This window comes from Delphinus delphis, chromosome 3, assembly GCF_949987515.2.
Source record: "Delphinus delphis chromosome 3, mDelDel1.2, whole genome shotgun sequence".
NCBI classification, from domain to species: domain Eukaryota; kingdom Metazoa; phylum Chordata; class Mammalia; order Artiodactyla; family Delphinidae; genus Delphinus; species Delphinus delphis.
In genome coordinates this window covers 46,394,777-46,409,301 of record NC_082685.1, presented here as the reverse complement: position 1 = coordinate 46,409,301, position 14,525 = coordinate 46,394,777, and the positions used below count along the sequence as shown (strand labels likewise).

The 14,525-nt window shown below is 51.5% G+C and overlaps 1 protein-coding gene across 2 annotated transcripts in view; it reads right to left on the bottom strand.

The window, feature by feature from the left end:
- The window catches only part of ANXA6 (annexin A6), a 52,606-nt gene that overhangs the window by 18,445 nt on the left and 19,636 nt on the right, over positions 1 to 14,525 (bottom strand). For both annotated transcript variants that reach the window (XM_060008499.1, XM_060008498.2), the window contains exons 8-19: positions 13,135 to 13,191; positions 12,225 to 12,318; positions 11,700 to 11,795; positions 11,012 to 11,070; positions 9,625 to 9,747; positions 8,130 to 8,188; positions 6,639 to 6,717; positions 4,845 to 4,926; positions 3,494 to 3,588; positions 2,814 to 2,927; positions 1,380 to 1,470; positions 480 to 559 (exon numbers count right to left, since the gene is read on the bottom strand). In XM_060008499.1, coding sequence (XP_059864482.1) covers positions 480 to 559; positions 1,380 to 1,470; positions 2,814 to 2,927; positions 3,494 to 3,588; positions 4,845 to 4,926; positions 6,639 to 6,717; positions 8,130 to 8,188; positions 9,625 to 9,747; positions 11,012 to 11,070; positions 11,700 to 11,795; positions 12,225 to 12,318; positions 13,135 to 13,191 — 1,029 coding nt within the window. The remainder of the gene's footprint in view (positions 1 to 479; positions 560 to 1,379; positions 1,471 to 2,813; positions 2,928 to 3,493; positions 3,589 to 4,844; positions 4,927 to 6,638; positions 6,718 to 8,129; positions 8,189 to 9,624; positions 9,748 to 11,011; positions 11,071 to 11,699; positions 11,796 to 12,224; positions 12,319 to 13,134; positions 13,192 to 14,525) is intronic.

The following is a 14,525-nucleotide window of genomic DNA, read 5'->3' as shown; positions in this document are numbered from 1 at the left end:
AATAAACCTGCCTTCATAAGGTAGGCAGTCATGAGCATTACCACAAGCATCGGGAAGGCGCTTAGCCCAATGCCTGACTCAGACACACTGAGCTTGCCATAACTGTGCATCAGGGCCTGGCGCCTGGGTTGCGAGAATTCAAGAGATGGTAACAGAAGCTCTTGGATGATGACACAGGGAAAGGTCACCTACATGGCTTTGTCCTGTCAGCTGGGGGCCCAAAAAGCCAGGTTGAGGGCAATCAGGGAAGGCTGCCTGGAGAAGGGGGCACTAAGCCAGCTTTGAAAAGTGAACAATGGAGAAGGCATTGCACAAGTAGTAACTGCCTCAGTGGTAAGACTCTGAGGAGGCAGCAGGGGAAGACATTCTCTCCTCATCAGGAGTGGACTCCTAACTCCCTGCCCTTCCCTGCAGCAACCCTTCCCCCACTCCCAGGGCCCCAGAGGGCCAAGCAGGCCTGGGGCCGTGAATTCACACACCGTGGCCAGAGAGATGAGGATCCTCTTGAAGAGGCCGGACGTGTCTGAGCTCAGATCGTCTTCCAGGGACTTGTGATAGTCTGAGACAGAGAAAGGAGGTGTGGGCACCTGCTGGCCAAGAAGGACATGGGATGGGGAAGGGGTCCTAGAAGGGCAGACTGAAGTCAGAGCAGTGCTGGTGGGGTGGTGGAGATGAAGGAGTTTGTAGTTGGCTCTTGGGGGCAGCCAGCTACGCTCCTGTTGATTTTGACAGTGATGTGCCCATCGGTCCATCATCTCCCTCTGCTCCTGTCCCTGCTGAGGGCTCAGTGCCTCTCCCCCCTCCCATACAACAGCCTCTCTGTCTTCACTCTCTTTCCTACCTTCGCTTCTGCATGGCAGTTGCTGGACACAAAAGCACAGCTCTGATCATGTCACTTCCCTGCTCAAAGACTCTACCATTTTAAAGCTGCTCAGAAGAGAAAATGCTTAAAACGTTTTTGACTGACACGCAAGGTTCTTCAGGATAATATGGGATCATTTGTTAAAAATTTATTAAAAATTTCAAGACGGTGACAGCAAAGCATGTAACCAGGCACAGGGCCTTCTGAATGTGGGGCCCTGTGTGACTGCACAGGCCAAACGCCCATGAAGCCACCCTCTCTCTCCAGTGGCCTGGGTGCTCTCTCTCCCACTCCCAGTCAAACCCTCTTCTACCTCCAGGCCTCTGTCCTGCTGGGACTCCGTCTGGGGCACCCTTTTCCCAGACACAGGGCTGGGCACACCCAACGGGTTTATCAAAGCCTCGTGGCCTGAGAGGAGGGAGATGGGGCAGGGCTGTAGGGTGAGGCCAGGAGCTGGGGGACCTGCTCTTCCGCCCACACCTCCCAGCGGCACTGGCCCCAGGCCTCCCACACTCACCCTCCTTATAGGCCTCATTGATGGCCCGGATTTCGGCGTTGGTCCGAGTGGCCAGGATTTCGATGAGAACCTTTTCGTCTGTGCCGGCCCCCTAGAAGGTCAAGGCAAAGAGGAACTGAACCACAGCCCCGACCCCCGTACAGAGGCCCGACGGGCCCAGGTCAAAGAGACCCCTGCTCCAAGAAACCACACAGGAGGTCAACGCTCAGACCAAGCCTTCCCTAATTTTCTTTTTACCCTCAGATGTGGCCCCCAGACCAGACCTTGGCACAATCAAGGGACCATACTAGCTTGTAAAGATTTCCAGAACCTCCCATGAGAAGTGCTTTGGACCAAAAATTTTAAAAAGCAAAGAATATACAGGATATGGGTGTGTGTGTGTGTATAAAAATGCTTAGATGCATACATATCTGAATATAAATATTTATATCTAAGTACATAAAAAGGACAGAGGACATGCATCACAGTGTAACAGTGATTGCGGTCTCTGGGTGGGTGAGGGATCACAGATGATTTTTATTTTCTTCTTTTTTGCTCTGTGTATGTTTTCCCAAGCTTTCATGGTGAACACATATTTGTCAGAAGAAAACAACAAGTTCCGTGCTTTAAGGAAAACAACAAGGTGCATTTGTTTACATCTGGATTTGACGGACGATACATGGACTGAGGCAGCTGAGGAACCTATTATTCTAAGGTCTCCACCTTGGGGGAGGGAAGGGAGGCAGACAAGACTGGCTGACTGACGGATTCAAATATCTATTAAACACCCATTATGTGCCAGACACTGTGCAAACTGCTGGGGCAACGGCTATAAAAAAAGGTAAGACGTGTCTCTGTCCTGGGAGGTTACTGCCCAGCGGTCAACTGGTCTCTGGGTTCTCTGACCTGAAGGAAAGCTTCAACAGTCTCTTTATTAAAAGCCGGTGTGTGATGAGGACAGCCTTACCCTCAGAGTGTTCTGAGATCCATGGTCTAGCCTCATCCTTCTCCTAATTCCATGTTTTTAAGTCATTCCTTTTTTTGTCCAGGAATTTTAAAAGGACAATAATCTCAATTTGCTTTGCCCAGGGAATGTCTGCTCTCCTCTTAATCCTTAAGGAGCCGAAAACTCTAGTGGTTTCATGTGGTTGTCAAGTCAGGCACTCGAATCAGACAGACTTGATGCAAATTCCAGCTCTGCTACTTCCTAGTGCTATGACTTTAACCAAGTAACTTAAGCTCTGAGCCTCAGCTTCCTCATCTGTAAAATGGGGACAAAAGAGAGGCCTTGCCTTTGTGGGTTGATGAGACAGGGAACTGAGCTAAGACACTGAGCCCAGGATAGGTGTGGGAGGGGCGCTACCAAGGAGTTACACCCAACACACCTGGGCTTGGGAGGAGTACCTGTGTCACCCACAGAGACTGGACCCTACTCCCTTGGTGCCCACACCTTACCTCCATGGCTTTCTTCAACTGCTTGGCATCATAATGGGCCGGTGGCATCATGAGCCCCAGAATCAGCCTCGCCAGGTCTCCAGAGAGCTCAGACTTCAGGTCAGCCATCAAGTCCTGCAGAGAGCAGAACCAAGGTCACGCCAACATCAGCACTTGCCCACATGTGACTTGGAACAGGGAGGAGACGTGGAAGGAGGAGACGGGGGCTCCACGTGGATGCAGGGATCGTGGGAGCCTGTGTCTGTCTTGGCTGACACTGGGTTCACTGTTTTGAGGAAGCCAAAGAGGGTGGGGGAAAAAAACCAAGCTGGAGGAAGACCTGCTTGTTCTCCTTGGAGGCAGGAGACAGAGAAGGAAAGGGGGCAGTGCCATTTCCATCCTGGGGAAACTGGTCAGCCAAAACTACATGCCACTAACACAACTCATATCCCTGATCGAAGCTCTAAGTGGAGCCAGTCACACACGTGTTCCTGACCACAAGGAACCCGGGGTGCAGTGGGAGGGAGAGGTGTGTGTGCAGGCAGCCCAAATCCAGTGCCGGAGACACTCCAAGAACACGTGGCCACAGCGGGGGGTCCCACTGCCATGAAGACCCAGGTGCAGAGCTGGCTGTGACAGGCCGAGCTCCCTCCAAGGAGGAGCGTGGACGCGGGGCCCAGGGCCCAGGCTGAGGCCCTTACCCGGCCAAAGTGAGACTTGAAGGTCTGGCGGATCTGCTGCCGCTGGGCGTTGCTGCGGTGCGTGATGATGTCAATGATGGTGTCCTCGTCAGTTCCTGAGTCCCCAAAACCACAGTTCAGAGGAAGGCCTTGGCCCAGCTCCCCCATCTCCCCCAGTGATGGGCCCCATCCACTTTTGTCAGGGTAGAGGCCAAGATAGGCAGTCTTATGCCCCCAAGTCCCTGCAGGAGTCTTGCTTCTGGCCCAAGACACTAACTTCCCCTGGATTCCTTCTGCACTTCTTTCTGCTGTGTCACTAGTTGAGGAAACAAAGACCCTTGGGGGAGCAGAGAGCACTGGGTGGAGAGCCAGGGTTTCTGAGTTCTAGTCCCAGCTCTGGCAATGGCCATCCCCTTGGACAAGTCCCCTCCCCTTCTGTTTCACGAAGAGCTGGAGGGGTTACTAAGGGATCCTTCCAACCTGACAACCTAAGTCCTTTTGGGGACCCTGCGTCCTTTCTCTGTAACGCCCTGAAAGCTGGACCCCAAGTCCCTCTAACCACAGCAGGTTGACTCTGGAAGGCATCAGGGTACCATTTCCTGCCCCTCAGATCAATGCTATCAACCTCAGACCTGGCACAGGACTCTGTCTTTATTTATTTGTTTATTTATTAAGGACTCTATCTTTCAAGAGCATTTTTACCCCTGTCATCTTACAGTCCTAGATATGCTTGGTAGATATTATTCCCATGAGACAAATGAAAATGAGGCCCAGAAGGTAAAAGACTTAGCCCAAGGTCCCCTGGGAGGTGCTGTTAGACAGACGGGGGAGAAAGGGCAATGGAAGCCAAACCCAGATGCGCTGTCCCCGCTGGCCTTCCTGAGGACAGGCCACCCACCCACAGGTGGTTCTTCTCATCTAAGCCAAACGGAGGCCTGGATGTGGGCAACCAGCAGGGGGTGTTCCCACGCCAGAAATGGCCTCTTGGGTTACAGGGTCCACATCCCTTATTTTATGCACGGAGATACTAAGACCCCCAGGTGGGTTACGGGACTTGCCCAAAGTCACACAGTGAGTCCGCAGCAAAGCCAGAGCAAAAACGCAGCCTTATCACCTAGTACTTTTTTCTATACCAGGGCCTGGGAGCACCTTGGTCTCTGGGAATGTTCCTTACAAACGCCCTCACTCCTCTCCTCCCTAGACCTAGGGAGCTGGAGGCTCCAGGGTGGTGGAGACTCAAAGCAAATAAAGGGCTCATCATCCTGCAGATCCCAGTCTGAGGCCTCAGCTCTTGCCCCTGCCAGGCCCATTGCCAGACCTGCCACCCCTGCTGCTCCAGAGGCCAACCTGGTCCCTTTCACGTGCCCCTTACCAAGTCCCTTCATGGCTTTCCGCAGGGCTTTGGCATCTGTGTCAGGGTTAAAGTCACCAGCTGGGTGCACAGTTCCTTTCACCTGCAAGAAGCAGAAAGTGACTCAGCAGGTGCCTGGAGGCCCCCCGGGGGCCAGGCCAAGAAAGGAGCATGCGAGGGAGGGGAGGCTTTTTCCCCATGAGCCCCAAACCAAGCAGCTTGGGGGGAAAGAGGCGGGGGTGAAGGCACAGCAGACAGACCCCTGCCCTAGAGCTGAGAGAGGGAGGAGAGCGACAGACCCAGGCCTGGGAGCAGGTCAAGTGCTGTCAGGGGAAGAGAGGCCGGGCTCCTGCCCCAGGAGTCAGCTCTGGCCCAGCTGCACTGGAACCCAGTCCCTCGGAACCCTGCCCTGTTGCCAAGGTCTTTTTGCCTCTTAGAGAAACACTCTCCCTGAAAAGGCAACTGAAATGTTCTGAAATACCAGAACAGAGTTGCCCAAATTTCAGTCACTCCTGAATGACTTCATCATAATGTTTTCTATATTTGTGTACACCCTATGTTATTTCTTAATATTTTAACTTAATTCAGCTTCTTTTCTGTTTCATTTAAATGCATTCATTTTGAAGGGTATTTAAATATGCCTAAAGGGCAAGGATTTTGGTCCATTTCGTTCTTTGATATACCCCAAGAGCCTGCAGCAGTGCCTGACACAGGGGTAAGCTCTCAAAAAAAATTTGCTCAATGAATTAATGAATGAAAATAATTTTATATCACTATCATGAATAGAAAGTTGGTGTCATGTGCCATAAACTGATAATAACCCATGAAAATACATGTCATAAAAACAAAACACATGTTTTCAAATACCACCTAATTTAACAAGACACCGTTGCTTGCCAGCAGCTGTGAACCTGAAGCTAGCTCTCTCAGCTCTTTGTGAAAAGGGGAAATTAGCGACTATGGCAAAGCCGTGGCACCAAACTGAGACTCCTTCTTTGATGTTAACAATAAGGTCGATGAAAGTGAAGTGGGGCAGCTTTCTCACTATGTGGACTCAGGGTTATTTAATGCCATGGAGGTCCCCCTCCCCAGAAGAAAAACGCAATTCATTTCTCATATGACTTAACATCATCTGCAATGACAGCTCTTGCCTTATGATTGGGGAAACGCCGTCCTATAACATCAGAGCACAAGAGCCCTTGGAGGGCATCCAGACTGCCATGTCGAACAGCCTCGTCTGAGAGGTGGAGACAGAGAGAGGTGGGGACCCGCCAAAGGTAGCTAGCGAGTGAGTAATAGAGTCCTAGGTTCCAAATATTTTCGTAGGGACCAAGGGCTACCAGTCCCTGGATGCGTTTGCCCTGAGTACTTCTGTGAAAGCTTTCCTTCTTGCCCTGTGTGGACCCTGGGTCTGAGGATGGTCAGGATGACCAAGAATCCCCCAGTGCACCCAGGGGTGCCCAGCTGTTCTCAGTTTTCATGCCTCCAAAACCCAACTGTCGGACCTAGGATGGGACAGGCCCCGCTACTGAACCAACCAGGTCTCCATTTGGCAAGGTCTGTTAGTAGTTAGTGGGGCAGAACACCCCCCAGCATGTGAGAGGTGAACGCAGGAATCAGATGCCAACACCAGAGTGCCCACCCACCCATCCATCACTCCGCGGAGAACAGGAAGCTTCAAGACGTGAGACTCAATGTCTCGGGTTGGCCACCAGGGGGCACCTGGGTGCCAACCAGAGCAGCAGGAAGGTGCGAGCAGAAGAGTGGAAACTGTGGTCAAGAGGTCAAGCAGGCGGGGTGGGGGGAGGGTCTGACCTCTACTCGGGCCACTGCACTAAGTTCCCACATCTGATAGGCCACCTGCGCTGCCTCCGGGAAGAACTTGCCAGCAGCACTGGAACGGAGGGTGTTAGGGAGAGGACAGGAGGGAAGGTCATCGTTGGCAACACTCACACACAACACAAGCACGCACGCGCGCACACACACACACACACACACACACTCATGCACACACACTTTAAGTAAATCCATCTGGCCTTCCCTTCTCTGCAGCCTGGGCCTCACCCATTCACCATAGCCCTCCCTCCACCTCTGAGAACCTTCTACCCTCTCTTGTGGACCCCCCCCCCCCCACCATGCTGGCTCTGAGCAGCAGCCTTCCTGGCACCAGGCCCCACGCAGGAGATGATTTCTCTAGTCCCTCAACCTCCCCTTTCCTCTTCATAATTTGAGTGACTTCTATCCAAGTCTCCCCTCTCAGACACGTCCATGACCAGCTTAGGGCCACGCCATCTCTACCTCTCCTTCTGCCAAGCACCCCGGTTTATTAGTTGCCAGGTAAATATCTGCTGAACTGAATCAGCCCCTAAGGCGCTTAACAAAGGTAAACGGGAGGCTCTCGTATTCCCTACTTAACTGGATCATTAGAAGCCCCAGAGAAGGGAAATCAGAGTACCTGTAGCTCCTTTCCTAGCACCCAAATCTGGTCAAGTCATGCCCCAATTTAACGCCTCCAATGGCTGGTTCTCTGCTACCCTTAGGTGAGGTTCGTGTGCCAGGAGGAGGCCCCAGACCCTGCCCACCTCTCAGCCTCATCTCTCCCCAGCATGCTACAGAAGTGTGACCTCAGCTACATAAATGAACCAGGCTGTGCCTTCTCCTCTCTAGGCCCTCTCTCCACCCCAAACACTCTCCCCTCCAGGCCCTGTCTTCACCTCTTCACCTTCCTCCTTGCATCTCAGCCTCATTGTCTCCAGGCGCTTCCCCGCCCTGTCTGGCATAGTGCACCCTCTGAGGGCTCTCAGAGGCTCGTATACTTCCCCATCATGTACGTACACCCTGGTCTGTATGCTTTTCTAGGCCGGAGGCATCATCACTGTGCTTCCCCTCAATGCCTGCACATGGAGAGTACTTAATAGAGATGCTGAATAAACAAGGAGTCAGAGCAGGCATCTGTATTTTTTTCCATTTAACAGATGATGAAACCGAGAAGCACCTGTGAAGAAAGTAGCAGGGCCTAGACCCTCATATTCTGATTCCTGGTCCACACCCCCAGGCTGATTTCCAAGTTCACAGGAGTAGACGTCTCCATGTATGGGAGACCACACTCATGTGCACATACGTGGACACGCCGACTTTCACCTGTGTGGTGCTCTGACCTTTGGGGAATCCCCAAGCCCATCCAATCCATCATCCATCCATCCATCCACCCATCCATCCAGATGAGGCCAAGAGAATCCTGACCGGCCACGACTGCGGCCACGCCCGAGGCCACGCCCTCCAGCCCTCGGCCAGGAGGTCACTTACTCATCATCTCCCCCACACAGCTTCAGCAGAGTCTTCTTGTACTCGCCAGAGGTGTCGTTCTGGGGAGAAAGAGAAAGGTTACCTCTCACTCAGCCCTGGGATCCTCTCAGACAAGGAGGGGAGGAGGCTGTCCACGTATTCACAGCAGCCCTGACTCTCCTCCTGTCTGGAGGTGGCTGAGACCAAAAAGTGGTGTACTGGTAAGTAGTAACAACTGGCTCTCTGGAAAAAAAAGAAAAAAAAGCCCTGATTTGTAGCATTTGCCAATTTCCATGGTGTAAATACCTCCAATGGACAATTCCAAGCTACCGATATGCCTTTACTGAACGTGGAGTTAAGAAGAGACGCCTTCCCCAGACAGCTGGCCTCAGCACACCCCTGCCACCAGATAAGCCCCAGCCGTGCTCTCCCACATGAAATAGTCCATTAGATAGGGCTCCCTGAGCAAAAACATTGGGAGTGCCAAAACCAAACAAACAAATGTACATTTGATAGACACGGCATATTCCACATCCCTCTTGGAGCCTCATAATGGACACACTAAAGTGAAGGCTGTGAGAAGTGCTGAGGTAAAGAAGCTGACTTATCTTTGCTTATTCTACTTTTTCCCAAATGTTTTCCATGGGACATTTTTGCACACAATGCCTATACAATTCCTATTTAGAAATACACTTTGGGGGGCTTCCCTGGTGGCGCAGTGGTTAAGAATCCGCCTGCCAATACGGGGGACACGGGTTCGATCCCTGGTCCGGGAAGACCCCACATACCGCGGAGCAACTGAGCCCATGTGCCACAACTACTGAGCCTGTGCTCTAGGGCCCGTGAGCCACAACTACTGAAGCCCGTGTGCCTAGAGCCCGTGCTCCGCAACAAGAGAAGCCACCGCAATGAGAAGCCCGAGCACCGCAACGAAGAGTAGGCCCCGCTCGCCGCAACTAGAGAAAGCCCACGAGCAGCAACAAAGACCCAACACAACCAAAAATCAGTAAATCAATAAATAAATTTATAAAGAAAAAAAAAAGAAACACACTTTGGGGAGCTCAGCTTGAACTCAGAAAGCTTTATCCCACTCACCTGAAACAAGGAGAACTCAACCAGCTCTGCATCTGTCTCCTGTCTCCAGTCTCGTGGGCTGGACAGCCCAGAGTCATTGCCCGGCCCAGGGCCAACAGGTCCCAAATAAACCCTCCTTTGTGCTCTTCAGTGCCTCCTGCTGCCTTCAGGAGGCTGACCTCTCACTGCCCTAGGGATGGAGCCCTCAACCTGGATTCAACTTCATGCTCTTCATGGCCCCGCCCTGCCTTCCTCTAAAGAGGTGCCTCAGGTCTTACAAGCACCCTGGACACTTGCTCCTCTGCTGAGCTGCCTTAAATTTCCTGAAGGTGCCACAGGCTGAGGCTCCTGGAATCCCCATGAGATGCCCAACTTTCCAGGACAGTGCCTTTTCTCTTGGGAGAGCTCCTCAGCCTTCTCTGTACCCCCGTGAGCACCTCACCTTGATCATGCTGTACAGGGACTTTTCATATTTCGTCCGGAATATCTCCCGGATGTCGAGAATGTCCAGCTCACTGCGGGAGACCATGATGCGGATCAGGGTGTTGTCCCGAGTCCCCAGCCCCTGCAAGACAAGCAGGTTTGGGGGACGGGGAGTTGAGAGGGGGCTGGAGTGCTGACAGCCCCCAACTCAACTGAAAATACAACTTTTTGAGATCAAATGTTAAAGTTAAGAACGAAAGCAGCAAATTGCCAATCCCTCCAAAGCTCCCTGTGTGTCCCTCCTGCTTTTATCTCCTTCCTCCCCCACCTCATGTCATTCCCATCCTTGATACCCTCATAATTTTACCTAACTTTTTAACTCTAAGCAATACGTGGTTTAGGTTTGCACATTTTGGGACTCTGTAAATACACCCCTATGCATTTATTTGTCTATGATGTTCCTGATGGACACTGGGTTGTTTCTAGTTCTTTCATAATATGGACAACACTGCTATGAACGTTCTTATGAACACATCATACAGGCAAACGTCTCTGCGGGGCCCAGCTGTCCAGCTCACTCTGGCGCTGGAAGACAGAGGATGGGCTACAGGCCACTTGTCCTTGTGGGATGGCCATGCAGGGACTTTGGGCCTATGGCCTCTGGCAACAAATGATTCATTCAGCCTGGCGCACTGTGGGAATATCACCACTTTCTGTGTGTCATGTGTGTAAAGTCCTGGGAAGCACTACCCTCAGTACCTGGGTCTCAGGGATGAACATCACGAATCTTGGCAGAAAATGCCAAACTGTTTTTCACTTATTTATGTACATTGTATATAAACATTCTGTTTAATAGTATTTAAAAAAGCATGGGTTTCCGATTGGGATTGACACATACACACTACTATGTATAAAATAGATAACTAATAAGGACCTACTGTATAGCACAGGGAACTCTACTCAATACTCTGTAATGGCCTATATGGGAAAAGAAGCTAAAAAAGAGCAGATGTATGTGTATGTATAACAGATTCACTTTGCTGTCCACCTGAAACTAACACAACAGTGTAAATCAACTATACTCCAATAAAAATTAAAAAAAAAAAAAAAAAAAAGCATGGGCTTCCAACCCAGCCGGTTAGCTGGATCGGGTGCAGGCTGTCACTGCACCCTCTGATCAATCATGAGGACAGGGCAGGTATTGGGTGGACAGGTGTGTGACCAGGCAGCACTCCAGGCTCTGGAGCTCACCTGGGACCAAGTGGCATCACGCTGTCCTGTGGTCAACGCCTTGAACACTCGCTTTGGCCGGTGGACCCCAAGGATTTGTCAGACTCCCAACAGTCCTGTGGAGGCGTGCAGAGCCCCCATCCCCCTACCTCATTCACATCAACCCCACCACGCACCTTCATGGCCTTGAAGAGCCTTTCAGCAAAATACTCTGGGGTGCTCCGGACGCACTTCACTGGGAAGAGGGAGGAAGAGGTAGTTACTCTGGCTGCCTCGGAAGGACGAAGGGGTGGCCCGAGCCCTTTTTTGTTTCCGTTCCTTGGGGGTCACCAAGTTCAAACCTGGGAAGAACCTGGTTCCTGAAAAGCCGCACTCCTAGAGCACCCCAGATCCACCGCTTTTATCACAAACCCAGGGGACAGAGAAATCAGAAAATGGGCCTGTTGTAATGTGGGGAGTGTACTGCAAGGACCCCCTTCCACTTTCTAGTCCTTCGGGGTTTCACAGGGAACCGGGTCAGGTGGGGAAGCATCTGGGATGGGGCTGGGAAAGGTAGTTCCTCAACAGAAAGGTACCAGCTGAACCTCTGGATCTTGCTGGCAGAGCAGGCTAGAACCTGACTACTTTAAATAGGGTTGGTGGGGGATAGCTCTGGGCAAGATGAGGGCTGGGCCGTAGCTCTCCCCCAAGAAACACATACACACAACCTACCCCAGGCTCAGACATACTGACTCTTGAAATATCTGGCTTGCAAACAGACAATCTGGTTTTCTCCTTCCCACCTCCATACCATACAATTCCCCGTTCCTGTGTCAGAATCCCTGAATCCCTCAAAGGCCCCAGGAATGCAATGTCAGGACGTACCCACAGCAAGCATCAGCTTCTCAAAGTCCCCGGACAGCTCCCCTCGGATGCTGGCTTCGATCGACTTCCCCGTGGTCTTCAGATACTCATCAAACACTGAGTCCGACAGACAGAAAGGGGTGTCAAGAGTACCCCCATAACACTGGAAGGAATGGGGACTTCAGAAGGGGAGGCATAGTGGCCAGGACCAGAGTGCCACCATGAAGGTAGGGCTGGCACCTAGGGAGGGGTCAGGGAGGTCGTGCACATCACCGGCCACCATGCAGCCTCGCTGCGTCTGCTGTGAGGGACTGTGTACACCTCCTGCTCCAACATGAAGACAGGACTGGTACTGAGATGGAGGGGCTGAACATCCTGTTAAGGCCTCTCATGAGGGCCTATACAAACCACCAACTAATAAAATCAAGACTAGTGTTTGGGTTGTGGATGGGGCAGCTATCATGCTCCCTTAGCAGAAAAGGAAACGAGAAAGGGACTCTTGGCATAACTCGAAGGGGGCAGCGGTAGGTCTTCTCTGGCGCTTACCCAACCGAAGGTGCTGCTTGCTACGATTTCCCAAAATGTAAATGAACTGGGCTTCATCTGTTCCCCATTTCAGTTCCCCTGCCTCATACAGGTCCTGAAGGGGAAGAGGTGAGACTTAACTAAAAGAGGAAACCGCAGGAGACAGAACTCACCAGCCAAGCCACTCAGAACTGCTGCCAGATCCCTGAACATGCCATTAATTGGTAGCCTCAGGACATTTGCATATTCTCCCTTTCTTTCTGGGGAAACTCCTACTCAAACTTCAGGGCCCAGATTAAATGTCCCATTTGTTCTCAGAGCACTTCCTGATGTCCCTAGGCAGAGTTCTCTTTCCTTCCCTCTCTCTTCTAGGCTTCCTGTTTCTTTATAGCTTTGATCTAGTGTATATTATAATAGTTATATGCCTTGCTTCCCACTATGACATGGGCTCCTCAAGAACAGGAATTATGTCTTACATTCTCTGTATCTACTGCTGCAGTGTTACTGGCACATAGTGGGGGCTCAAAACACCTGGAATGTACGGTATATCCACAGGGAGGGTGTTTGTGTGATTAATATATGCCTGTCTCCCCAGTACTGTCCAACTTTGTTCATTTAGGATTCCCCAATGCTTGGCAGAATGCCTGGCACATAGTAAGTGTTCAATAAATATTAATTAACTGAATGAATAAAGGAACAAATGATGAAAAGCTCCAAAATACATCTCACCAACTTTACATACTGTGTACCTTTGAAAGCTAACTTAAGTCCTTTCTTCAACAAAGCACTGTATAAATGATGGCTGTGAGTCAGTTATTTCTGGCATCTGATGCAAATTACTCTGCCTCCAGCCCTTCCCTGCATGCCCAACCTCTCCCCTCTCTCAGGGCTGCCTCGCTGTGCCCGGGGACCTCCACTGGTGCTGATTTACCTGGACGTCCTGCTGCACCAGGTCCTCGCTCACTACATCATCCTCCTCCCTGGTTCCCTGGGCAGAAAGACAAGGAACACATGGTTCAGATACCAGAGCCAAGACAAAGCCTGGATGCCAGTGGTAGAGACAGGGAGGACTGGGAAAACCGTGGTGGCCCAGAGTGTCCAGGAGAAGAGACTGACAGCAGCCACTGGATCAAGACCACAGCACCTGGGAATTCCCTGGGCGGTCCAGTGGTTATGATCCGAGCTCTCACTGCTGAGGGCCCGGGTTCAATTCCCAGTTGCGGAACTAAAATCCCATATGCCACGCAGTGCAGCCAAAAAAAAAGAAAAAGAAAAAAAAAGACCACGGCATCTATTTTGCAGCAAATCATAGGGCCCCTCCCACTGGCTTCTCCCTCATCCTTGGAGCTTGGATCAAACAGAGGAGTCCTGAGAATAACCAAGGTCTTCCTAGGTGCCTCCACCCCAGAGGAAGCCTTGTACTGAGAACATCTCTGAGGATAGGACTCCTGCCACAAGTCCTGGCATGGCCCACGAGGCCATCCAACAACATCACAGGGGTCAAAAGTCTGCATATTTGCATTCTGTTAGGGGCTCCCATATCTTAAGCCAAGGAATTCACCAATGAGGATTTGAGACTGGGGGCCTGAGATCTGAGCTCACAAGCTGTGAAGGCACCAAATCCTATTTGTGTTCCTGTCACTCCACCTACGCCCTATGCCCCATCAGACAGAGGGGGATACTCATAGGGGCCAGGGGCCAGCCATACCGGGCTCCCAGTTATGTGGGCAGAGGTCAAGCCTATGCTGATCTCCTGTTCCCCCTGAACTGTGCATTTCACGATCTCAAACCCCCTGGTTCTCTTTGGGAGCGAGACTAAGGAGACAGAGCCGGTATGCTTACAATCCGTGCCATGTAACCGCCTGCTAGATGTTAGATATGGAGGAGGCCACACCTTTGACTCCAAGATACAGGCTGGCACGCTCCTGTCTGGAACATGAGCTTTGAAAATGGGGGCAAAGGCCACGCTTTCCCACTCTTGAAGAGCATCTCCTGATAATTCCGCAGCTGCTTAATACCGAATGAGGATAGTTATGGTAACAAGAGGAAAAGAACTGGGAGCAGCTGCTGTAAGATGAGGGGAGGGAGGGCAATGAAAGAAACAAAGAGGTGGCTTTATATATAAACCTTCCTAAAAGTTTGGTCCTTGGAGCTGGACTTGAGATACCTCAATGCCTGTTCCCAAGGGGCTGAGCAGGGAGAGGAGAAGCAGCAGGGTGGGATGTGTACTCCAGCCACTGCAGTCGTGCAGAATGCAGGCCTGCTGTTGCCAGAGCTTTCGATTATTCAAAAGAATCTAGAGATCTGGTTTTGGACCAAAAT